The sequence below is a fragment of the Sus scrofa genome, chromosome 4, assembly GCF_000003025.6.
Source record: "Sus scrofa isolate TJ Tabasco breed Duroc chromosome 4, Sscrofa11.1, whole genome shotgun sequence".
NCBI classification, from domain to species: Eukaryota; Metazoa; Chordata; class Mammalia; order Artiodactyla; family Suidae; genus Sus; species Sus scrofa.
This window is the reverse complement of record NC_010446.5, coordinates 98,221,461-98,247,243: the sequence shown is the minus strand read 5'-3', so window position 1 is coordinate 98,247,243 and position 25,783 is coordinate 98,221,461. Positions and strand designations below refer to the sequence as shown.

The 25,783-nt window shown below is 49.3% G+C and overlaps 2 protein-coding genes across 15 annotated transcripts in view; one reads left to right on the top strand and one right to left on the bottom strand.

Annotated features, from left to right (window-relative positions):
- ANXA9 (annexin A9) lies at positions 3,287-22,808 on the top strand. Of its 12 annotated transcripts, none has more exons than XM_021088525.1 (14): positions 3,288-5,050; positions 5,166-5,557; positions 5,750-5,840; positions 6,027-6,132; positions 6,910-7,004; positions 7,254-7,382; positions 8,080-8,170; positions 9,321-9,400; positions 9,567-9,626; positions 10,263-10,347; positions 10,488-10,583; positions 10,669-10,727; positions 14,297-14,419; positions 22,739-22,808. In XM_021088525.1, exons 3-14 carry the CDS (start codon positions 5,766-5,768, stop codon positions 22,748-22,750), a joined length of 1,011 nt encoding a protein of 336 aa, XP_020944184.1. In that variant the 5' UTR covers positions 3,288-5,050; positions 5,166-5,557; positions 5,750-5,765; the 3' UTR covers positions 22,751-22,808. The 12 variants fall into 12 exon arrangements, with proteins under 12 accessions (XP_020944178.1, XP_020944177.1, XP_020944176.1 ...); XM_021088523.1 differs by lacking the exon at positions 22,739-22,808 and adding an exon at positions 14,645-15,184 and having other exon boundaries at positions 3,289-5,050; XM_021088524.1 differs by lacking the exon at positions 22,739-22,808 and adding an exon at positions 14,645-17,864 and having other exon boundaries at positions 3,290-5,050; positions 7,254-7,367.
- The window catches only part of MINDY1 (MINDY lysine 48 deubiquitinase 1), a 12,741-nt gene continuing 2,845 nt past the window's right edge, over positions 15,888-25,783 (bottom strand). The window contains exons 2-10 of one of the 3 annotated variants that reach the window (XM_001929665.7): positions 22,833-23,643; positions 22,451-22,508; positions 21,044-21,108; positions 20,066-20,224; positions 19,339-19,441; positions 18,833-18,975; positions 17,127-17,318; positions 16,675-16,830; positions 15,888-16,419 (exon numbers count right to left, since the gene is read on the bottom strand). In XM_001929665.7, the coding sequence (XP_001929700.1) occupies positions 16,339-16,419; positions 16,675-16,830; positions 17,127-17,318; positions 18,833-18,975; positions 19,339-19,441; positions 20,066-20,224; positions 21,044-21,108; positions 22,451-22,508; positions 22,833-23,285 (1,410 nt within the window). In that variant the 5' untranslated portion in view covers positions 23,286-23,643 and the 3' untranslated portion in view covers positions 15,888-16,338. The remainder of the gene's footprint in view (positions 16,420-16,674; positions 16,831-17,126; positions 17,319-18,832; positions 18,976-19,338; positions 19,442-20,065; positions 20,225-21,043; positions 21,109-22,450; positions 22,509-22,832; positions 23,644-25,783) is intronic. The other 2 variants (XM_021089890.1, XM_021089891.1) reach the window with 2 other exon arrangements.

Here is a 25,783-nt window from a genome sequence, read left to right as displayed (position 1 = left end):
ACACTGCTAGGAACCCGGGCTACTCTTCTGCCTCCTCCAAATTCAGGATTCAGCCTTGCAGGTCAGCCAGCAGTCCCCTGCAGAGGTTTGGACTGGGGAACCAGAAGCCCTCTTTCACCTTCACTCCCCCTTAAGCCTACTTGGAACACATGCCCAGAAGAGATTCTGAAGGATGCAGAAAGCCAAAAGCACAGGGATCCTGGCTGTGGAGCCATTTTTTGTAATAATAACAACTCAGGGAGTTCCCGTTGTGGCGCAGTGGTTAACGAATCCGACTAGGAACCATGAGGTCGCGGGTTCGGTCCCTGGCCTTGCTCAGTGGGTTAACGATCCGGCGTTGCCATGAGCTGTGGTGTAGGTTGCAGACGCGGCTCGGATCCCCTGTTGCTGTGGCTCTGGCGTAGGCCGGTGGCTACAGCTCCGATTCAACCCCTAGCCTGGGAACGTCCATATGCCGCGGGAGCGGCCCAAGAAATAGCAACAACAACAACAACAACAACAAAAGACAAAAGACAAAAAAAATAAAAAATAAAAAATAAATTAAAAAAAACAACTCAACCTAAGAATCCTCCTACGTGTGTCCTGTTGTCTGTCTCAGTGGGGTCCCTGGAGTGCATGTCTACCTGAGGCTCCTCCCTGACCCTGCCTGCCCACCAAGTCCACCTAGGAACCTGATGGAGCCTGTACTTCCTTCCAAAAAAGAGGGTCAAGAGAGCCAGAGCCTGTGAGCCTGTGAGTGGAGCCAGAGCCTCAGATACTTCAAGTGGCCACCAGGGGGCTCGAGGCTCTCTCTGTGGCTTTTAATGGCCTCTTGTGGCCAGATTGAGGATTGGCGAGAAAGAAGTTGCAGAAGAGCCAAGATTGGAATTCTTAGGGAGACGTTAATAACAGTTATCACTATAAAATAACATTATAACAATACTTGTTATTACCTATTAGTTAACATTTAACATGTGTACTTGACATTCTGTGCCCAGTACTCTTCTAAAGTGCTTAACTTGTATTAATTTATTTAATTCTCACACTAGTCCATAACATAAACACTGTTATTATCTCTGTTTTGACGAGGAGGAAACTGAGCACAGAAAGTTAAAGTGGTTGCCAGGTCACACCATACATCAGAATTCTGAGTCTAGGAGTTCCCGTCATGGCGCAGTGGAAACAAATCTGACTAGGAACCATGAAGTTGCAGGTTTGATCCCTGACCTTGCTCAGTGGGTTAAGGATCTGGCACTGCTGTGAGCTGTGGTGTAGGTCACAGATGCGGTTCGGATCCTGTGTTGCTGTGCCTCTGGTGTAGGCCGCCAGATACAGCTCAGATTAGACCCCTAACCTGGGAACCTCCATATGCCCAGGGTGCAGTCCTCAAAAGACAAAAGACAAAAAAAAAAAAAAACAAAAAAAACTGAGTCTAACAAATTTGGCTCCAGAACATTTAATTTTTATCACCATGCTGAAACAGAGTCCCATTTTTCAGGTTGCTGGGTAAAACATAGGATGCTTGGTTAAGTTACAATTTCAGATAAACAATGAATAATTTATTAGCAGCGTATATCCTGTGAAATACACAGGTCATACTTAATACTAACAAATTACTCATTCTATTTACAAAAATCTAGCAACCATAATTTACAAGGCACTTTTCTCTGCCAAATGCCATCATACCTATTACCTCGTTTAATTCTCCCAGGAGACCCATCCTCAGGTGCCCCAGTAGTCTCCCCAGCCCCTCCACCCCAACACTTCAGTCTTTTGCAGTATTCCCTTTTTTTCCAGGTGAAAAAACAGAGACACAGACATGGAGACTTGAAATAACTATCTGAGGTTACAGAAGGTAAGTGGCTGCGCTGGGACTGAATCCACGTTCTCCAGGAAAAACTGGTACATGTTTTCTACTTTTGTTGTTGTTGTTGTTATGGCTTGCTTATTTATTTATTTTTTTGTTTGTTTTTGCTTTTTAGGCATTGGAAGTTCCCAGGCTAGGAAGTTCCCAGGCTAGGGGTTGAATTGGAGTTATAGCTGCCGGCATACACCACAGCCACAGCTACACCAGATCCAAGCCACATCTGTGACCTACACCACAGCTCAGGGCAACACCGGATCTTTAACCCACTGAGCAAGGCCAGGATCGAATCCGCATCCTCATGGATCTTAGTTGGGTTTGTGAACTGCTGAGCCACGAAGGGAACTCTGATTTGTTTGTTTGTTTGTTTGTTTGTTTTTCTCATATGGAGTTTTAGGCCAAGGATCAGACCCGTGCCACAGTTGCAACCTACACTGCAGGATCCCTGGCCTTGCTCAGTGGGTTAAGGGTCCAGTGTTGCCGTGAGCTGTGGTGTAGGTCACAGATGCGGCTCGGATCCCGCGTTGCTGTGGCTCTGGCGTAGGCCAGCGGCTACAGCTCCGATTCAACCCCCAGCCTGGGAAGCTCCATATGCCATGGGAGCAGCCCAAGAAAATGGCAAAAAGACAAAAAAATAAAATTAGAGTGTAGTTGATTTACAATGCTGTACCAATTTATGCTGTACAGCAGAGTGACTCAGTTATACATCTTTATACCTTCTTTTTAAAAAATAAATTATTTTCCATCATGGTCTACCCTAGGAGATTGGATATATTTCCCTGTGCTATACAGTAGGTCCTTATTGTTTATCCATTCTAAATGTAATGGTTTACATCTAGTAAGCCCAAAGCCTCCATCCCATTCCCTCCCCTCTCCCCCTTGGCAACCACAAGTTCTCCATATCTGTGACTTTCTTTTTTTTTTTTTTTTTTGATATTTTAGGGCTGCACCCTTGGCATATGGAGGTTCCCAGGCTAGGGGTCAAATTGGAGCTACAGCTGCCGGCCTACACCACAGCCACAGCAATGCCAGATTCTCAACCCACTGACTGAGGCCAGGGATCTAACCCTCAACCTCATCGTTCCTAGTCGGATTTGTTTCCACTGCACCATAATAGGAACTCCTATACTTCTCTTTCTGATTTACTTCACTTCATATGAGAATCTCTTTTTGCATCCGTGTTGCTGCAAATGGCATTTTTTTTTTTATGGCTGAGTAGCCTTGCATTGTATATATGTACCACGTCTTCTTAATCCATTCAACTGGACGTTTAGGTTGTTTGCATGTCTTGGCTATTGTGAATAGTGCCACTATGAACATAAGGGTACAAGTATCTTTTTGAATGAAAGTTTTGTCCATGTATATGCCCGGGAGTGGGATTGCTGGATCATATGGTATTTCTATTTTTAGTTTTCTGAGGAACCTCCATACTGTTTTCCGTAGTGGTTGTACCAATTTACTTTCCCACCAACAGTGTAGGAGGTTCCCTTTTCTCCACACCCTCTCCAGCATTTTATTAATGATGGCCATCAGGAAATGTTCTTTTATTATCATATTTCCTTGTTCAAAAAGATTTATTCAGGACTCTCAGCCTCAAAGAGGTGTGTTGCATGTGGCCGTGATGCTCTCCCACTTCACAGAAGGGAGGCTCAGCAGAACAAGCCTCGGGGATCCGGGAATCACAGGTTTAGATGCCTTCACTGCCCAGGAGCCGGGTGATAAGGACGCATCCATCAGGAGCAGAGAGTCACAGTTCTGGTCTGGGCTTTCAAAGAAGGGCCTGCTGGTCTCGGAGGGTCTCCTGGGGAGGTGGAGGGTGGCTGTAGCTCTCTCAGGTCACAAAGGCTGGCAGACGATGCAGCCGACACAGCCCACGCGAACTCTGACTGGAGGCAGACATCCTGGGTCCCTGACTCCACCCAACAGCCTGTTTTCTACTTTTTTTTTTTTTCATCTTCAGATATTTTAATTTCACAATATTCAATCCCTCATGAATATTTTGTGGTGACCTCTGTTCAACTGTTTTCTACTTTAACGGGAGAGAAAAGTGAGGAGCAGTGATTGCCACCATGGAAATCTCCCTTCGTAGCATCTCCTTAGGCCAGGCTTCTCTGAGGAAGAGCTGCAGGTCCCTCCTCAGGGATACAGGAAAACCAGTGATGACTTTCCCAGAGTGGAAGAGTGACAGAGGCATGGAGACAGCCCTCTAGCTTCTGTGTCCAGCCCTTGCCTGATCTGTCTAGGGCGGCCGGAAGGAGACGGCTCCCAGACCCTAGGGAGCCTGCTGTGCAATTTGACTAATCATCTGCTCGGGGCCCCTGAGGCTCCCCAAGACTGTTCACCTGCTGCTCTGTGCACCAACAGCCTCCAGCCCAGCTGCTGGGGTTGCATCACCTGCCGCTAAAACAGCCCTGGCAGCCAAAAGGCAACAGAAGGAATCTAAGACCCAGGGACCTAGGGAGCCTCTTTCATATCCCTGCTGCCTTTGGGAGCAGGGTGCTTCTGTCCACAGGGAACACCCTTTGCATTTTCCCCCCTTGACTCTGCTGATCTGCTCCCACCCCCCCGGGATACCTGTGCCCTTCCCTCCCCAGAGATATACACACACCCCCTCGCCCTGCCCACTCTGCTGCTCCCTCCCACTTACTCCCACTCACTACTGCTCTAATAAGGCAGTGTAGTCCAGGGAGTTTCCCGGGTTGGGACCCCTCCTCTGGGGTGCAGGCTGGGGTGCCCTCCTGGTATGTGGCCCAACAGGTTTTTCTCTATCAGCCTCCAAATCAGCCTGGAGCTTGTCTGACCTGCCCCCCAGGGAGCTGGAGTCAGAGGCAGAGCCAGGTCAGAAGCTGGACTTAGAGACTCGGCTTCTGTGGTCCCACCTGGCCCCGCACGGAAAGCAATGCACAAAAGGCTCCTGTGTCCAGGGCTGAGCTGCTGAGAGGCCAGCAGAGTTCTCTCAGAGGGGTTGAGGCCCAGTTCCTGAGAGGAGAGCTGTGGGAAGGGAGGTGTTTGCACACGGGACCCGGTACAGCCTGGTCCTCTCCCACACTTGGGAGGGGCCAGAACCTGAGAGGACAGCCTGGCTGGTCTGCTGGAGAGGTCATCTGACTGGTATTCAGCTTGGGCTGCACACGCCCCCCTCTCTGACACCAGGCCACACAGGAGCTGGTGCCCACATCAGGCACACCGCGCCCCCAGCACCTCTGGGTAAGCACTGGACCTGGGCTCTCAGGCTAGAGGGTTAGGGGGGACTTGGGGCTCTCTTGGGGGAGGAAGAAGGGAGTTCTCCTTTTCCAACATGAGTGTCTGCTTGCCTCTCCAGGCACCCATGGACCCACAAGAACACATAATCACATCTGCACAGAGACTGCACCTACTGACCTAAACATCCCAGCCAGAGACCCTGAGGGTGAAAGGCAGACAGCCCTGTGGGCAGGTGGCCGGCCTTACTTGTAGGCTGGGCTGAGGTGGGGGAAGGGGCTGTTATCTCCCATCCCACATACTTAGTCTTGCCACCTCGCCTCACCTCCCCAACAACACAGCGCCAGGAGCACCCAGCCAGGCCATACAAGGAAGGGACGTGGACCTCAGAAAGGGGTCATCCACCTTAGACCGACAGTTGGGGAGCCTTGGGATCCACCCTAGAGTCCGGGAGGGTTTGTTTGGTCCTAGTTCTAGCAGCATCCCTGATCAAGCCTTGCTTCCTAAAGGACGGTGAGTCAGGGGGAAGGTGGGGGCTCCCCTCTTTCCCTCCTCTTGGCCTCTCAAAACTGCCCAGCAGGTTGTTCTTTTTTCTGCAACAAGGGAAAGGAACAGGCAAAGACTCTGGGACTTGGGCGGGGGGGATGCATAAAGAGTCCCGGGAGGATTGGGATGTCCCCCTGAACTGGCTTCTGTGTCCCTCAGGGCAGCCAGACGCACCATGTCTGTGACCAGTGGGAAGACAGGAGCGTCCCTGACTGAAGAGATCCTCAACCACCTGGGCCTTGCTGACAAGGTAGGGGCTTCTGGAATGGTAGGAATTTTGTTGTTGTGGTTGTTGTTAAATCAACCCAGGGGCTGGGGGAGTGGGGGATGGGGAACAGGAAAAGGAGAGCCCACCTCAAGGCTGTGCCAAGGGCCTGGCCGCGGCACTGGGGAGGGGCACGGGCAGATGCTGGCACCCCCTACCATGGTCTTACAGACTGCAGCTTGGGGAACCCTGGGCACCCTCGGCACCCTCAGGACCTTTCTGAGCTTCAGCGTGGACAAGGATGTGCAGAGGCTGCTGAGGGCCATTGCAGGCCAAGGTGAGCGCCTTTCCCTCCGCACTCGGGCATCTACCCTTAGAAACCAGTCAGGGGACTTCCCGTCCTGGTTCAGCGGTTAATGAACCCAACCAGTATCCATGAGCACGCAGGTTCGATCCCTGGCCTCTCTCAGTGGATTAAGGATCTGGCGTTGCTGTGAGCTGTGGTGTAGGTCGCAGACACGGCTCAGATCCCGCGTTGCTATGGCTGTGGTGTAGTCTGGCGGCTACAGCTCCAATTCGACCCCTAGCCTGGGAACCTCCATATGCCACGGGTGCGGCCCTAAAAAAGACAAAGGAAAGAAAAAAGAAACCAGTCAGGAGATCAAGAAGGAGCCAGGAAGAAGGAACTGACGGTACTCAATAGATGTTTGTGGAATGCCCTAATTCCTGTTTATCAAGTACCACGGTAGGCATGTCATCCCCATTCTCACAACACTCCTGTGAAGCAAGTCTTACTATTTCCATTTCACAGATGAGGAAACTCAGGGAGGCAAAGAGCATGCCCGAGATCACACAGCTCATAATGGCAGAGCTGGGATTCTTATCCAAGTCTGTGATCCCCAAAGGCCCATTTCCCCCTCAACACTTTTGCTGGATTGAGTCAGATTTGCATGCCATATTGTCATCTTCTTTGAGATCAAATGGAAGTGGGGGATGATGCCGCTTTGTCATCTCCTCCTCTGGAAGCTCCTAGTCGGGAGTAAGGGCATCCTCACCCTGTAAACACCCTGGCTGGCCTCTACCCACCAGCAGCCCCGTCCTCATCTTGGCTCAGGTGTGGACCACAATGCCATCGTGGACGTGCTGACCAATCGGAGCAGAGAGCAAAGGCAGCTCATCTCTCGAGCCTTCCAGGAGCGCACCCAGCAGGTGAGACCACTCTGACTTCCCAGGAGCAGTGGGGGAGGGTGAGAGGCCCCCTTGGAAGACCTGGGTACAGCAGTAGCAGCTGAGGCCAGCCCCTGTCCCCTGGCTAAACCCAGCATGTGTGAGGGAGGGAAGCCTCGTGCTCAGGTCTGAGAGGAGGACCAGCCAAAGATTCCCAAACCTCCTCACACAACTGAGACCCTCCCCCTCATGCCTGTTCCTCTGCTGGGTGGGGGGGGGACATTTTTGTAGGATCTGCTGAAGTCCCTGCAGGCAGCGCTCTCTGGCAACCTCGAGAGGATTGTGGTGGCTCTGCTGCACCCAGCAGCCCATCTCGATGCCCGGGAGTTGAGGACAGCCTTGAAGGTACCAGGAGAGGAGGTTTGCCGAGATGCCTGGGAGTGGAAACACTGTTGCGGGATAGAGAGGGTTGCCTGCCTTCCTTTTCCCCGCTCCAGAGGAGGGGACCTGGCAGAAGCCCCCTTTAAATAGTCCATGTTGCAGTTCCCATAGTGCTCAGTGAGCTAAGAACCCTACTAGTATCCATGAGGATGAGGGTTCGATCCCTGGCCTCACTCAGTGGGTTAAAGATCTGGCATTGCCGTGAGCTGTAGCATGGTTCTCTGACGCGGCTCGGATCTGGCATTGCTGTGGCTGTGGGGTAAGCTGGCGGCTGCAGCTCCAATTCTCTCAACCGTTAACATAGGAACTTCCACAGGCCGAGGGTGGGCCCTAAAAAGACCAAAAAAAAATAGTCCACACTGAACCTTGGAAGGACAAGTGGTCAGTGTCTGCTCTCCACCATCCTAATGACAAGGCCCAGTCTCAGAGTGGCCTCCCAATTTCTTTTTTTGTTTGTTTTGTTGCTTTTTAGGGCTGTACCTGTGGCATATGGAGTTTCCCAGGCTAGGGGGTTGAATAGGAGCTGCAGCTTCTGGCCTACACCACAGCCACAGCAATACCAGATCCTTAACCCACTGAGCGAGGCCAGGGATTGAACCCGCAACCTCATGGTTTCTAGCTGGATTTGGTTCCACTGCACCACCATGGGAACTCCCGGTCTCCTAATTTCTTGTAGGACTCAGGTTCTGCTGAAGATGTGGCCATGGAAATCCTTGCCACCCGAACCCCGCCTCAGCTGCAGGAGTGCCTGGCAGTCTACAGACATGGTAAGAGCATGGAGGGAGGGGCTTCCAAGAGCTGGAGAGGGAATCCGCAGGACAGTCCTCTCCTCCCCCACAGGCGAGCTCTCTGGGAGCCTGTCTGGTTTTGTTCCCTTGGGGTCTCTTTTCCACCCACCCCTCTGCCAGGGTTCAGTCTCCCCAGGGAGAGAGCCAGATATCATTAAAGGAAGAGAGGCAATGATTAACCACTTTTATCTGGGGCTCCAGGGTGGCTTCCAGGGTAATGACAACATTGGGCTCTGTGATAGTTCCAAGGGCACCCATGTCAGCTTCCCAGCCCCTTGCTGATTCTACTATCTCACCACTTCCCAGGCTGAATGGAACCTTGATGCAGACAGGGGGAAAGGTGGGGACCTGTTCTCTAAGTCTTAGGTGTCAATTCTCAGCCCCCTAGCTTCTGGCTCTGCTTGGCTGTCACCTGCCTCAGCCACTAAGTGGTATCTAGCTTTTTCTCATCCTTATCTTAACATACTCCATCTTTTCCTCTTTTCCTTCCCCAGTTTTCCTTTGATGTCCAATCTTTGCCTATCTTCCTTTTTTTTTTTTTTTTTTTTTGGCTATGCCATGGCATGCAGACATTCTGGGGCCAGAGATGGAACTCGTGCCACAGCAGTGCCAATGCTGGATCCTTAACCATTAGACCACCATGGAACTCCTTAGCCTATCTCCTTAGCCCTTCTCCGCTCTCTCTCCCTTCTTGTTTCTGTTTTTCTCTTTTCCATTGCTTTTCTCTTTCCTCCTCTTTCCCTTCTTTACATTCTACCTCCCACATCGCTTTTCCTCACCTCCAAGTAGGGGGACCAGGTCCCAGCCATCTTGCCTTCCTCCTGGATTTCCCTATCCTCTCTTCCGTCTGGCCACCACTCAAATAACAGATGTCCCTGCCCTCAGCAGACTGGCAACTGGAGATAAGGCCACCCACTAGTGCAAGAGTCCGCAGCACATGTGGACTACTTGCAGCTTAGGGGTGTTTTTAGGGGGGCCACAATGGTGCCTCTGCCTTACATCCTGGGAACCAGCAGCCATCAAGTAGAGGACGGTGACTGACAGAGTACAGCGGGCATTTGATAGGTTCTAGAGGTATCCTCGTTGGGAAAAATCAGGAGGATTCAGAGAGCTCCCACCCCAACCCCAGATTTCAAGGTGGAGGCTGAAGAGGACATCAAATGTGCAACCAAGGGCATCTTGCGGGACCTGCTCCTGGCCCTGGCCAAGGTGAGGGGGACTGGCCTGTTGGAGAAGGGAGTTGCCCCACCTGGGAACATAGCTGTGGTATAATAAACAGGAGAGGGCTTTGGGGGAGACCAGGGTTTTGGTTTGTTGGCTGAGAGGTAAAGAGCTACCCCTCAAAGACTGCTCCTGAGAGAGTTTCTCCTCCTAGGGGGGCCGTGAGAGCTACGCTGGAATCATTGACTATAACCTAGCAGAACAGGATGTCCAGGTGAGCAGGGGGGCTGAGGTGTTTGCACAGCGAGTGACCTGTGCACCCGCTTGTCCTGCAAAACTGTCCTTGTCTCGGAGAAGGAGTCCCCAATGATGTGAAGATGCATGGGGTGTCAGGTGTGTCAACCTGGAGCCTTTTCCACTCATCTAGCCTCTTTTAGGGCCGAATCTGTGGCATATTGAAGTTCCCAGGCTAGGGGTTGAATTGGAGCTGCAGCTGCCGGCCTACACCACAGCTCGCAGCGATGCCAGATCCTTAACCCACTGAGTGAGGCCAGGGATTGAACCCGCATCCTCATGGATATTAGTCCAGTTCATTACTGCTGAGCCACAGCAGGAACTTCTAGCCTCTGACTCTTGAACACACAGATTCTTCTCTCATGGGCATTTGGGTGGTCTCTCCCTTGGGGATTATTTAATTCCTTGAGTGCCAGGATTTTCCCAAACTGAGGAATCAAGCCATGAAGTAAGAACCCTCTCGGAAGCCCTGTGCCTTTAAAGAAAATACAACATAAATAAATAAAAGGAACTAATTTACAGGTTAAAAATAATCTTTTCCACACTGATGGATTCTGGGACCACCAATAGCTCTCCAACCCCCAACCAGTAATCCTGATTTACTCCTCCCTCCCAGGCACTAAAACGGGCCGAAGGACCCAGCACGGAGCAGACATGGGTCTTTATCCTCACCCAGCGAAATCCTGAACACCTGGTCCGAGGTACACATGGGCCTTCCGGTCTCCCCATCTTGCTTCAAGGATGAGTTTCGGCTGAGGAAGGTGGGAAGGGCTCATCCTTCTCTGTGACAATCAATCCCCCCCACCACCACTTTTCTACCTGCCTGCCATGTACACCACAGTGCTGCACCAGTACCAGCGGAGTACGGGGCATGAGCTGGAGAAGACCATCCGGGACCGTTTCCACGGAGCTGCCCAGGTGGCTCTGCTCAGCCTAGGTAGGGGTCTGCTCAGGACCTGTGGGGTAGGCGTCTCCCATGGAAAGGGGGCTCCCTTGCTCCATCTTTCCCCCTCTGCTTCCAGCCTCGGTGATCCTGAACGCAGCGCTCTACTTTGCTGATAAACTTCATCAAGCCCTCCAGGTGAGAGGAACCCTCCCTGCCCTGCCCTCTGGGGAAAAAAACTTAGGCTAGAGAGAGGACATTTCACACTGCGGCTAACATATCAATCTCCTATTACTTTGTAAACACAAGGCAGCTTCTGCCTTTTCCTAGGTTTACAAGCTGTCTTGTCAAGAGCCGAGAACTGAGCTGTGGTTAGAGCTAAATTAGTTGACCCAACAGGACATCGAAGCCAACACTTTGGCCCAATTAATGTTTAGGTGGCCAAATAAAGATATGAATTTTCTCTGTAAGACACTGCCTTGTCTGGTTTCATCATTGTTGGAAGAACAATGATGGTGATAACACTAGAAAGCAGAGTGAAAGAGCCACCACGTCTGAGGGGCTCATTGTGTGCCAGGGCCTCTGCTGAGCACATTACACATTTCAATGAATCCTCACATCCACATTCCATCCTTGTTTTATAGATGAAAAAAGAAGTTACAGTACAGAAGGTTCAGTACCTTTCCCAAGGTCACACAGCTATTAAGTCATACAGTCTCCCTACAATACACATAATGGTTCTATAGGACATTTAACTGCCATATGTCAACTCATGGTCTATACCATAAATGTTGGTCTATACTATAAGCTATCCCATACTCTTGGCACCCAAGACCACCTTTCTCCACAAGAGTCAGACTTTGTTCCATATTATACAAACTTAAATTGGTAATCTTGGTTTGAGTAATTTCAGAAACAGAATCTTGTCATTCCACTCGCTGAGCCAGGTCTTCTAGAAAAACTGTTCCCCAAACCCTTTGAAAAGCTCGCCAAGGGAGTTCCCTTTGTGGCTCAGCAGTAACGAACCCAACTAGTATCCATGGGGATGCGGGTTTGATCCCTGGCCTCACTCAGTGGGTTAAGGATCTGGCATTGCCTGAAGCTGTGGTGTAGATCCCAGACTTAGCTCAGTTCCTGCATTGCTGTGGCTCATTCCCACACTGCTGTGTAGGCCGGCAGCTGGTAGCTCCAATTCGACCCCTAGCCTGGGGACTTCCATATGCCGCAAGTGCAGCCTTAAAAAGCTAAAAAAAAAAACCTCATCAAAAATGTGAAGAAGATAAAAGTAGTTATTTTGACAGATGACATAGCTTTTTGTATACTGGTTGAGAAACCATCATGCCTGTTGACAGCTATTCAAGATAGTACATAGAAGCACTTATTTTCTCATCCAGAGATTTCCATTTTGACAGTAGACTATTGTATTTATCCAATAAAGCCTCTACTATTATGATGAGTGAACACTGAGATTCATTTGAAGAGCTGTGGTTATTTAAATTCCTGTCAAAAACAAACATATCGCAGCAGTAAATGATTGTAATGTATTTGTTTTTTTCTTTAGGGCCACATCTGTGCCATATGGAAGTTCCCAGCCTATGGGTTGAATCTGAGCTGCAGCATCACAGCCACAGTAATGTGGGATCTGAGCCACCTCTGTGACCTACACCACAGCTCACAGCAACGCCAGATCACCGATCCACTGAGGGATTGAACCAGTATCTATGAGGCTGTGGGTTTGATCCCTGCATCCTCATGGATGCTAGTCAAATTGGTTTCCACTGAGCCATGACGGGAACACCTCAGCCATCTTTATAACGATACAAAACCCAATGATACTTGCAATTTAAAATACAGTATGGGAAATTCCATTGTGGCTCAGTGAGTTAAGAACCTCACTAGTATCCATGAGGATATAGGTTCAATCCCTGGCCTTGCTCAGTGGGTTAAGAATCCAGCATTGCCTTGAGCTGTGGTATAAGTCCGGGACATGGCTTGGATCCTGCATTGCTGTGGCTGCGGGGTAGGCCGGCAGCTGCAGCTCTGATTCTACCCCTAGCCTGGGAACTTCTATATGCCACAGGTGCAGCCCTAAAAATAAATAAATAAATATATATATATATATATATATATATATATATATATATATAAAATGTATATATATCTTTATATGTGTAGAAATATATATATCCTCCTCTTTTCACTTCGTCAGTTTCTTTGTTTCTTCATGGAGTTTATGCTTTATGGGGGGTCCATAAATGTGAGTTTCAGTCGGTACTGGGAAAGGTTTCATGAGTCAAGTGACTGAGGAAACTCTAAAAAAAGAGGATATTAGGAAATCTTGACAGCACCAGTGCACCGCTCATGACACAAATAGGTTTATTGCAACCAAAATATTTTATTTTTTAAATTTTATTTTATTTTTTCATTTTTGGCTGCACACTCAGCGTGTAGAAATTCCCAGGCCAGGGATCAAACCCATGCCACAGCAGCAATGAGAACCACAGTAAGGACAGCACTAGATTGTTAACCCAAAGCGCCATGAGGGAACTCTAAACCAAAATAACTTTATGTAGAAATCACTCATGATAACATTATTTATTATAATCAATTATAGCTCATAACTTGATGACGTACTATACCTCTATTATTTCTTTTTTTTTTTTTTTATGGCCACACTTACAGCATGTGGAAGCTCCTTAGCCAGGGATCAAACCTGTGCCACAGCTGTAGCAATGCCAGATCTCAACCCCCTGTACCACACGTGAAATTTCCTACCTCCATTATTTTTATTTATTTATTTTTTTTGTCTTTTGAGTCCTCCCCTCCTCCAGCACATGGAGTTTCCCACGCTAGGGGTCCAATCAGAGCTACAGAGCTATAGCTGCCAGCCACAGCCACAGCAATGCCAGATTCGAGCTGTGTCAGCGACCTACACCACAGCTTATGGTAATGCCGGATCCTTAACCCACTGAGTGAGGCCAGGGATCGAACCTGCATCCTCATGGATGCTAGTCAGATTCATTTCCGCTGAGCCACAATGGGAACTCCTCTACCTCCATTATATCTAAATGGAATCCTCCATTATCATCTTTAACCAAAAGGCAAAAGGCCTGGTGCAGCTACAAGACAGTGATGCTGAACCCCAGGGGTCCAACCAGAAGATGTGTAAAGATAGGGATATAGGAGTTCTCTGGTGGTGCAGTGGGTTAAGAATCCGGCATTGTCACTGCTGTGATGAAGGTTCAATCTCTGGCTGGAAAACTGCATGCCATGGGCATGGCCAAAAAAAAAAGATGGGGATGCAATGCGGCCCTGGTGAGTCAGGATCAGAATAGGAAGCTACCGACCCTGCTCCCTATTGGAGCCCCATCAGCTCAGTTTTGGGGTAGAGTGTGTGTATCCTCCTTGGACCTTTACTAAGTTGGAAGTTAAAAGGTTTTCTTGGATTTCATGCTGTGAGTCTTTATAGGTAGCAAGTTTCCTATAACCTGCCTTTGAAGCTAGGCTCTAAGCCAGGGGCAGGGCCAGGAAAGACCCGGAGGGGATGAGTAATATTCCAGCTGCCCCCCTAGCAACTGATCTTTCCTGCCTCATCATCTTCCTTGAGGATGGACAAAGATAACTCTGGCCCCTAGAAAATGTATACTCTCTTTTCCCTTGACTCTCTCCTCATCACCACTCCCTAGAATAATTCACTGTGCAGCCCAATCCCTACTCTGAAACTTGCACTACCACCACCTCCCCATTCTGTTTCTTCCCTCTACCAGGAAACTGAGCCCAATTACCAAGTCCTGATGCGCATCCTTATTTCTCGAAGTGAGACTGATCTTCTGAGTATCCGAGCTGAGTTCAAAAAGAAATTTGGGAAGTCCCTCTACTCTTCCCTCCAGGTGAGACTTGCCTGGTTCTTAACCTGGATCCCCAGAGCTTCACCTGTTACCTCCACCCTACACACAGCTGAGCATATTCATGCCCTGGAGAACTCATGAATCTTTGATTAATTTAGTACAAGATTCCAGGCACCGAACAAGCTCTGGACCAGTACAAGGGAGAGGATGCAGTACCTGAGCCATGCGGTAGTGGGTCTTTCTAACACTTGACTTTCTGGTCTGCAGGACACAGTGAAAGGGGACTGCCGATCAGCCCTACTAGCTCTGTGCAGGGCGGAAGACCTTTGAGACGTCTCTGCCCCATCTGCACATGGCATTCAAGGGTCTGAGATTCCCAAGTTTGGCTGAGGCTGCAGGAGACCAACTGGACCTCTAAATAAGATAACCCTTCACTGAGCACCCCACGTTCCAGCTTCTCGTGGAGGCTGGAACTTGATGTTTCTTTTACATCTCAATTGCCTTCATCTCAAATTGATGTGTACACCTGGGTCCTCCCGTTCTGTCTTGGGTGCGGGATAATGGGCTCTCTTTGACAGTTTCTGCCCTACTCATCCTTCTTTATCCTGGTTAGAACATCTCACTGATGCTTGAATTCTTTTGGCAAACTTCACTGTCATCTGTGTTCCCTGACTGAAGTTTGGGTGGAGCGGGACAGGGCTGGAAGCAGGCCTTGAAGTTGGAGATGCCTTTGATGTGCACTTGGATATTCAACAGGAATCCCGTCTGAGACTTGAGACTGCAGTTATCAACAACCACCTTCCCTTCCGTGTCTCTTCTCAGCTCCATTATTTTCTCTTTCCCAGGAAATTTCAGGCAAAATAACTGAGAACCAGGAACAACAACGAGGTCAGAAATGGCTAGAGGTAGCAAAAGACCATCTGTAGGACCTGAGAAGCAAGCAGAGAATCAAGCCATCCCTCCCCTGCCTGGAAAGATTTGGGTTAGCAGGATGCACAATCCCCAAATTCATCTGTCCAAAATGGGGACTTGGAAACCCACCTCCCCACTTACAGTACTATTTCCAAAAGAAGATTTAGCAAACATAGAGAAACAAGGAGTTCCCATCATGGCTCAATGGGTTAAGAGCCCGACTAGTGTCTATGAAGATGTAGGTTTGATCCCTGGCCTCGCTCAGTGGGTTAAGGATCTGACATGGGTGTGAGCTGCAGTGTGGGTCACAGACGAGGCTCGGATTTGGCATTGCCGTGGCTGTGGTGTAGGCCTGCGGCTGCGGCTCCAATTCAATGCTTAGCCTGGGAACTTGCATGTGCCTCAAATGTGACCCTAAAAAGAAAAAAAGAAACACAAAAACAAAAAAAGGAAAAAGCAGGCTTTGGTTCCCCCTGCTGGCTCTACTAGCAATGACAGGCCACCCTCTCTGGCCTCTTTTCCCGTCCCCTCCCCTTTTGCATTCCTCAACTGGGTCAAATACCTAACCCCATAGCTGTAGGGTAAGGCAAACAACAGATCTCAGGAAAGAAGTTTTATTTCCAAACTCCTAGGAAGGCATTACAAATAATGCAGTTAGAAACTGAACTCAAACCCTGAAACAGATACAGAGGGGCCTGCAGGAGAGCCAGGATGACCCAGCCAGTCAGGGGTGGGAAGTAAGGGAGATGTGTGGAGACAGAGACTTCACCCTGGAGCCTGAGTGTATATTCACGTGACTGTGTTGGGCAAAGGGAACTGGGAATCAGAAATCCTTACCCCACCAACCCCAGTGTGGCCCTGGATGGTTGAGAGGAGTCAGCATGTGAAGGCAAGGATATCACTAAATCTGACCTTGGCATTTACTGCCTGGTAAATCCCCAACATTCCATAAATAAGTTACCCTGCATATCTCAAGCTGAGCTAGAGAAGCGAGCGAAATAGCCCCAGTCCTTGAACGCGGAGGCAAGGCAGCCTGGCACTGAGTGGGGCTACAGGAGGACACAGTCAGACTCTTGCTTCGGCCTTTGCCGACGCTCGGCAGCTGGGCGTCCAGACGTGGCTCCTCTTCCCTGTATCAGATTTAACCATCAGTCATCCAGCAACCATAGAAAAGCACAGAACAAAGATTCTAGATGGAAGCAGGGTCATCAGGATCAGGAGGGGCAGTGGGGAGAGAGACAGGAAGGGACCCAGGGAAGAGGGACAGAGAAGGGCCCAGAGGGAAACCGTGAAGAGATGATAGCAGGAATAACAAGTATCTGGACCAGGGGGAGCAGGGGTGGCACACGAGGGGCAGCGCCAAGGGCAGGGCGCAGCTGGCCCACCTGCAGCGATGGGGCCGGTGCTGGAACAGGCTGGGCTGCTTGGTGCTGTTGGTACTCCTCTTGCTGAAGTTGCTGGGCCAGCTCCAGGTCGCTAAGACCCGATGTGCCTTGAGGTGGCGGCTGCTGCTGCTGCAGGGACAAGGCAATCAGGTAGTCCTAGAGAGAAGGGACAGAGCAAGAGTTGTGAGGTAGCCTGGGGTGGGGGGGTAGCCAGGCTAGCTTTAGGTTTCCACACCAGCATTTCCTGAAGCTTCCAATGCTCCAGCTCCCTCTTCAGAGCAAAACACACAGTCAAGTGTAGAGAGGGTCTGAAGATAAGAGAGAGAAGAGGGGCATGGGAGTCATATGTTCCAGGCTCTAGATGATGAGGTGCAGGCAGCTCGCCTATGGCAAAAAGCTCTCTGAGGTGAACGGACATGTGCTCTGCACCCTCCTCAGAGGTCCCCTCATACCTGGTCCACCTGCCGCTGATTTTCTGGGGAGCCACGCCCACCTTCTGCTCCAGGGCCCTTGCCCAGGGAATGACTTAGGTGAAAGTCAGAGTCACAAAAGCAGCTGTCTCCATCCACGTTGTGCAGGCTCTCCCACACCACTTGCTCTTCCTGTAGAAAGCCCTGGTCAGTGACCAGTAGGTACAAGTGACTCTGCAAAGAAGAGGACAAAGTTCCTTGGTGGGACAAGTGACAGAGACAGCTTATGGCCAGAATTCATCAGAGATGCACAGAGATCATTTGAATCAATCGGTTTGTTAGCTGGAACACGTCAGTGTGAGCACGTGGATCTTTTTTTTCCTCTTGGCCATACCCACAGTATGCGCAAGTTCCCAGGCCAGGGGTCGAACCTGTGCCATGGCAGCAACCGGAGCTGCTGCAGTTACAACGCCAGATTCTTAACCTGCTGTGCCACAAGAGAACTCCACATTGGATCTTTTATTAAATATGTGTGCCTGTGGGGAGAAGGAAGGGCTGTCTAAGTGCGTGGTTATCTGGGCGTGAGTATGGCAGTCACTGTGGTCAAGCAGGGAGTCCTCAGGGCTGGGGTCCCACACAAGATCCTGCTTCCTACCTACTTCCCATGGTTTTTTGGGCTCCCATGATAGTTACGAGAATAAATGCTTTGAGAACCAAAGATCCTTCCCTCTTCTACTTAATTCCCAAAGCACTTAGAGGAGTTCCCGTTGTGGCTCGGCAGTAACAAACCTGACTAGTATCCATGAGGGTACAGGTTCAATCCCTGGCCTCGTTCAGTGGGTTAAGGATCCGGCATTGTCCTGAGCTTCAGTGTAGGTCGCAGATACAGCTTGGATCTGGCGTTGCTGTGGCTGTGGTGTAGGCCAGCAGCTGTAGCTCCGATTTGACCTCTAAGCTGGGAACTTCCATATGCTTTGGGTGCAGCCATTAAAAAAAAAAACAAAAACAAAAACAAACAAACAAAAAAAACACAAGGGAGTTCCCCTTGTGGCTCAGCAGAAACAAATCTGACTAGGAACCATGAGGACGCAGGTTCGATCCCTGGTCTCACTCAGTGGGTTAAGGATCCGGCTTGCCATGACCTGTGGTGTAGGTTGCAGACGCGGCTCTGATCCTGTGTTGCTGTGGCTGTGGTGTAGGCTGGCAGCTACAGCTCTAATTCGACCCCTAGCCTGGGAACCACCACATGCCCATGATGTGGCCCTAAAAAGCCGAAAAGAAAAAAACAAACAACAGCAAAAAAAAACTGCTAGCTTTGGAAAACTATAGTGTTGTTCAAAAATTGTACTAGCCCTTCCTGGGAGAGGTTTTACACTCCCTGAACCACGGATGGCAGGCTTACTCCCCGTGGAGTGAGATGCTAGCAGAACTAACACGTATCATTTGCAGGTAGAAGCACTGGAAGCAAGGACGTGGTATCCCTCTCGCTCTTCTCCCGTCTATATTCCAGATAAAGGCTGTTTTGTCAGCCTGGGTCCCAGAGTGAAGATGACAGGACAGTGGCCAATCCTCAACGGACATGCAATATGAGTGAGAAATAAGCCCTCGCTGTGGTAAACCACAGGGATTTTAGGGGTCATTTGTTACCAAAGCTTAATCCAACCTGTCCTGACAGAAACACTGATCCGGAAGAAAAAGGCATGAGGGAGTGACAGCCCTCCGACCCCCCACCTCCCAACCCTCCTTACCTTGTGCTTAATCATAGTGCTAAAGTGGTTGTTTCGGAAAAAGACACTAAGTTCGCCCTCCTTGGCCGCTGCCGTTAGCTCACACAGGCCGTGGTAGGTCAGCTGGGCGGCGGTGGTCTCCAGGAACTGTTCTGCAATTAGGCCTGAAAGCAGGGCACAAGAAAGGGGGTAGTGTGGTGGCTTAAATGCCAAGTCTGCAGTAGGATCATCCAGAGAGCCCCTGTCAAAGCCCCAGAGCTCGGTCTCACCTCGTGAAATCCCTTCCTTAAAGCCTGGCTGTATTCATTCACTCAACAGATACTAATTGAGCAGCTACTCTGTGGCAGGCACCGCACTAGGTACTGGGGGATCGATCAGTGAACTAAACAGACAATCTTCCAAACTCTGTCTCACAGAGCTGACATTCTAGGGGGGTATGGTGGCAGGGGACAGATAATAAACACTAAACCTAAATAGCCATCGTTCCCTCCACATAAGACCCACAGAAGAGAAGGGAGGGATGTCACCTTCTGTCACGAGGTTGGTGTCACTGGAGTGCTTGCAGGTGATGATCTTCTCTACCAGCTGGTTGTAACTCAGTTTCCCAACTGCACTCACAGCCTCAGGACTCTGCAGGGGCAAGGGAGTGGGGTGGTACCAAAAAAAAAAATTGAGATCTTTTTTTAGGAAGGAAATGAACCAAGCCCACAAGGACTGCAACCCTATGACTAAAGCTTCCTGAAACTTTTGATGTCTAAAGAACTGATTTATTGGAATTCCCATAGTGGCTCTGTGGTTAATGAATCTGACTAGGAACCACGAGGTTGCAGGTTCGACCCCTGGCCTTGTTCAGTGGGTTAAGGATCTGGCATTGCCATGAGCTGTGGTGTAGGTCGCAGACGCAGCTTGGATCTGCTGTGGTTGTGGCTGTGGTTGTGGTGTAGGCCAGTAGCTGTAGCTCTGATTAGACCCCTAGCCCCGGAACCTCCATAGGCTGTGGGAGCAGCCCTAGAAAAGGCAAAACGACCAAAAAAAAAAAAACAAAACTGATTTATTTACATAGAGTTTGCTTGTATTTCAATGTCACTCCCCAAAACAGTGGAAATTAAAGGAATTCTGCCCTGGATCCAGCCTCTAAACCCAAATCCCTTCCCAAGCCAATCTCCGCCCTACCTCCTTAAGCCCCAGCACAGAGAGGTTGGCTTCCCTCTCAGCGGAGCTGGCTCAGTCTCATGTGGGCCCTCCCACCCTCACCTGTGGATCAACAAGCCAGCCATGGTACAGAGGGATGCCTAGCAGGTCAAAGATACTGCACTCAGGTGTATACTCAAAATCAGAGACACCTGTGAATCGCACATTGACATCCAGACCTGTGGCCAGTTTAGGCAGCACTGTCATTGCATCCTCCACATTCTGGGCATAGGAAAGAAAAAGACGGGCAGATCACATCAACACACGGTACATCTTAAACTTCCACAGTAGGTACATAGACAGAATTATACCCATTATCTTATTACAGGCTATTAGGGAATCTAACCTGCAAAAATACTGAATCACTATGCGGTACACCTGAAGCTAACCCAAGTATGACGTATAATTAAGTAGAGTAAATTAACTACACGTCAATAAAAAAAACCCACCTCACACAGGGTTAAATGTCAATTATATCTCAATAAAGCTGGGAAAAAAGAAAATGATGGATAGTCCAGCCTCCCCTCCTCCCACACCACTCCTGCCTCCAGAAAAAAAATGTTAATCTCATTGCTTTTCTCCCTTGGTTCTCTCATAAGCCATTCCACCCTTCCCTCTCTCAACCCTCCCTTATCTTATGCAAATGAACATATTTTCTAGGACAGAGATACACCCTCTCCCTCCCGCTGAGGGAGAGGAGGTTCAAGGAACCCTCTGGAGAAGCATCAGAAAGACCTCTCAATAGCCTGAGTGCCCCCCCCCCGCTTTTTTTTTTATGTTGCTTATGTATTTTATTAAGTAAGAATATAGTTGACTTAATAGTGTGCTTATATATTTTATATATAATAGTTTGCATCTCTCAATCCCATACCCTTAACTAAGCCCTCCCCTTTTCCCTCTTCCTTTTAGTGCAAAACCTGTCAGTTTTGCCTATACATTCATTTTTATTACTCAATGAATTTATTACATTTATAGTTGTACAATGCTGAGTGTCTCCTTATACACCTGCCAACTCCCATGTCCAGAGACCTTTCACCTCACCTGCTGAAAATTAAGCTGAAGTCCCTCTGATTTCTCCTGGGGCTTGATGGACAGAAGGCAGTCTCCTAAAAGGTAGAATTCCTTGTCAGCTTACCCACCAACCGCCTCAAAAAACTGCTTCCCGGAGTTCCCGTCGTGGCTCGGTGGTTAATGAATCCAACTAGGAACATGAGGTTGCGGGTTCGATCCCTGCCCTTGCTCAGTGGGTTAAGGATCTGGCGTTGCCATGAGCTGTGGTGTAGGTCACAGATGCAGCTCAGATCCCGAGTTGCTGTGGCTCTGGCATAGCTCGGAGGCTACAGCTCCAATTAGACCTCTAGCCCGGGAACCTCCATATGCCATGGGAGTGGCCCTAGAAAAGGCAAAAAGACGAAAAAAAAAAAAAAAAAAAAAAAAAAAAACCTGCTTCCTCTTCTCTGGGAGGTAATGTCACAGAACCACAGATTTTCAGGGTTGTGAAGGGCCTTGACCTCTCAAAGGAAGAAATAGGCCCACAAAGGTAAAGGGGCCACTCAAGGTCACAGGTGAAAGCTAAGGGAAAATTTGGGGCAACAACCCAGGACTCCTGACATCTTGACTTTGGCCTTTCATTCCCCAGCCTAGCAGAGAAGCCCAGTAGATCTTTACCCTCCCTGCAACTTAAGATCCCTGAACTCTTTGGGTCTTCAGGGGGTTTGTTTTTGGCCACTCCTGTGGCATGTGGAAGTTCCAAGCCACAGCAGCGAAAATGCTAAGCCTTAACCCACCGTGCCACAAGGGAACTCTGAGCCTTTTGGGGTTTTTTTGTTGTTTGTTTGGCTTTTTTTTTTTTTTTTTTTTTTTTTGGTCTTTTCAGGGCCGTACTTGAGGCATATGGAGGTTCCCAAGCTAGGGGTCCAATTGGAGCTGAAGCTGCTAGCCTACGTACGCCACAGCCATAGCAACGCCAGAACCATAAGCCACTGAGTGAGGCCAGGGATTAAACCTGCATCCTCATGGATACTAGTCATTCGTTTCCAATAAGACACGAAGGGAACTCCCTCTTTGGTCTTTTTAGGGCTGAACCCTTCAGCATGTGGAAGTTCCTAGGATAGGGACTGAATTGAAGCTGCAGCTGCTGGCCACAGCCACAGCCACATCAGATCCGAGCCGCATTTGTGACCTAGACCACAGCTCACAGCAACGCTGGATCCTTAACCCATGGAGCAAGGCCAGGAATCAAACCCGCAACCTCATAGTTTCTAGTCAGATTCATTTCTGCTGCACCATGACAGGAACTCCACTAGCTGGGTTCTTAACCTGCTGAGCCACGAGGAAAACATTTTTTTGGTCTTTTCAGGGTCCTGAATTCTTAAATTCTGGATTTTTGCCTGAGTGGATAGCACTGGAACCTTCTGGGTAATTCTTCTTCAAGGCCCAGTCACTCACCAAGATGGGCCATGAGTTCATCTGACGTGATCACTTCTTTCTGAGGTGGCAGCTTCACCTAGAGGCAAGGCATGATCAAAGAGTTAGCCAGGTGTGCTTTCCTTTGGGGAGCCCTGAAGAAGAAACCCAGAGAAAGGGGCAGGCATTCTCCAGCAGTCGGCAAGGTGGGAGCAAAGGCTTGCAACGGAGCAAAGGAAAGTGTGAAAAACTGCAAGGCATGCCCATTTGCTAGAGATTTGGATTATGACAGATAATTGTTTTGTTTTGTTCTTATCTCATTTGTTCAAGGTGGAGAAATAGGAAGAAGAATCTGGCAAGTTCTGACTGGTTTGAGAAAATCAGAATAATCAATGTTTCTGAGCCCCCGACCAAACTCCCTCACCTTCCACTGGAGAAAGAGGATGTTCATGATGGCGAGGAGCGGGCAAGGGCCGTTAGTGCTCTGGGTGATGATGGGTGTTCGTTCTCCCTTCCAGGGGATCCACTTCACACAGTAGAAGTCTAGCTCAGGCTGTCGGGCCCTAGGGGACTGGGGAAGCTCCTGGGGCCTGGAGCAGGCCCCCACTGTCTCGACCTCAGGCCACGTCCCCTGGGCTGGCCCTGTTTGGCAGGAGCTGGCATCAGGTGGAGGGGACTCGAGGTTATCATGGCCCTGGGCCAGCAGCGAAGCTTGGTCTTCTGGCTCCTGTTCTCCAGCTGCCCCATCGGCCTCTCTGGCATCCTTGTCCTGAGGGTGCTCATCTGGTTCTGACGGGACCTCATGGTTTTCGGGGCTGACTGCTTCTGCAATCCCGGCCTTACCAGAGGCTGGATGCTCCGGTTGATGATGTTCCATGGTCAGGAGGGGTCAACTGAGGGGCACCAAAGGACTTTACTATCCTTGGGGATGGCCTAATCTAAGCTTGATATGCAAAAGAGAGAACGATAGGATAAGAAGGAAATCATTGGGCTGGAAAGCAAATAGACGCAGAAAGGTCCTGGAAAAAGAACTCAGTGTGGAAGGTTTGGTTAGTGCCTGTTCAGTCACTCCTGGCTCTGGGTAGGATAGCTTTGGGATAAACAGAAGGGTCCCAGGCTGAGCTCTTTCACATCTAACTTGCTGTGACCAGATAGGACCAACGAAGCTACAGGGCCTTCAGGCTTGGAAGGGATGATTCCAGCAGGATTGAAGACATTGGATGGAGTCAGTTTCCCTGAAATGGTAAGGACAAGGAATAGTGAAAAGACAGAAAGAGACTAAAAGAACAAAGAAATGTTAAAACTATACTAAACTAGTGGGGGGAGTTCCCTGGTGGCTCAGTGGGTTAAGGATCTGATGTTGTCACTGCACTGCTATGGAATGGGTTTGATCCCTGCCCCCCAGAAATTTTATATGCCAGAGGCGTGGCCAAAAAAACCCCCAAACTATACTGATGGTTATTAATCCCCTATAACAGGCATTGATAAGCAGATAGGTTAGGGGATCCCTGGAGAAAGTAACCAGAATATGGCTTTCTTTCTTTCTTTTTTTTTTTTTTCTTTTTTCTTTTTAGGGCCACACCCGCAGCATATGGAAGTTTCCAGGTTAAGGCTTGAATCAACCTGTAGCTGCTGGCCTAACACCACAGCCACAGCAACCAGGGATCTGAGCTTAGTCTGTGACCTATACCACAGCTCATGGCAACGCCAGATCCTTAACCCACTGAGTAAGGCCAGGGATCAAACCCACGTCCTTGTGGATATTAGTCAGGTTCATTACCACTAAGCCACCACAGGAACTCTAGGAATGGCTTACTTGACATAAGCCATTTTTGTGATCTAAGCCTACCCACAATGCTGGCTCAAGAACAGGTCTCAGCAATTAATGATCTTAAGGGAGAGAAGGCAGAATCTAGGGAGGAGTGGTCAAGAAACAATAGTATAGGAGTTCCCATCGTGGCTTAGGAGAAACGAATCTGACTAGTATCCATGAGGATGCAGGTTCGATACCTGGCCTCGCTCAGGAGTTAAGGATCCTGTGTTGCTGTGAGCTGTGGTGTAGGTCACAGATGTGGCTTGGATCTGGAGTTGCTGTGACTGTGGCGTAGGCCAGCAGCTGCAGCTCCAATTCAACCTCTAGCCTGGGAACTTCCATATGCTGTGGGTGTGGCCCCAAAAAGACAAAAAAAAAAAAAAAAAAAGAAACAAACAAAAAGCCAGAAAAGAAACAATAGTGCAGGAATTCCCTGGTAGTTCAGCAGTTTAAGGCTCAGCATTGGAAAGGGTTCAATCCCTGGCCCAGGAACTTCTGCATGCCTTAGGCATAGCTAAAAAGAAGGAAAAAAAGAAATAATAGTGCAGCCTTGGGAGTTATCTTGAGGTACAGAGGGTTAAGGATCCTGTGTTATCACAGTAATGGATGGGGTCGTTACTGTGGCACAGGTTCAATCCCTGGCCCAGGAATTTCAGCAAGCCGCTGGCGTGCCCCAAAACAAACAAACAACAACAACAAAACACTAGTGCAGCTTTGGGGCAGGATCCTAGTTCCTCAAGGAATATACATAATATAGTGTGGAGTTCCACAGGAACTAAGGCCCCTGCCCAAGTGGAGGACAGAATGACACTGGACCCTCCAGACTTCCATCAACTAAAGCTTAGATTCTGTAGACCTTTTTCCTAATTCCTTTTTTTTAATGTCCACACCCATGACAAATGGAAGAATTCTCCTCTGTCCAAGCCCCCTCAGGAATATGCTTGTACCCTTAGCTTAAAACCTCCCCAATTTGGGGGGAGGATTTCCCAGTGTTCGCCTTACTGCCTGCAAGTAATAAATCTTTCCTTCTCCAGATCTTGGCTTGGTTGTGTCTATGGGCTCCACACCCACCCAGAGGCAAACTCAGTTTTTGGGTCACAGTATCATGTCAGTAACTCCCACCACAGGCAAAGCAAGAGTAATTCCTCCGCCCCTCCTAAACGCCATCCCCCAGCTGTTCAGGGAACAACCTGAACACCCAGGCTTGTTATCTTTAGGGCCACCTTCTCTCTGCCTCATCCCAAAGGCAAAAAGATAAGCAGTCATATAGTGCTGGGGGTGAAGAATGAAGAGTTAGTATCATGCCCCGTAAAGGAGAAACGCTGGTGAGAAAGAAGTCTTTCTCCTCAAAGGACCTCCACTGAAGTTTACACAATCTCAAGCCACAACAAAAAAGATTCTGGGAGGGGCTTCCTGTAGGCTGGAGAGGGGAAGTGTAGGCCAAGGGGACTTGAATCAGAGATTGGTTCTGATAAGTAACTTCAGATTAGAGGCATGAAAAACACCCCACAATTCTTCCAGTATGTCTCCCTTGACAGCTGGAGTTGGGACAGCAACTTGTT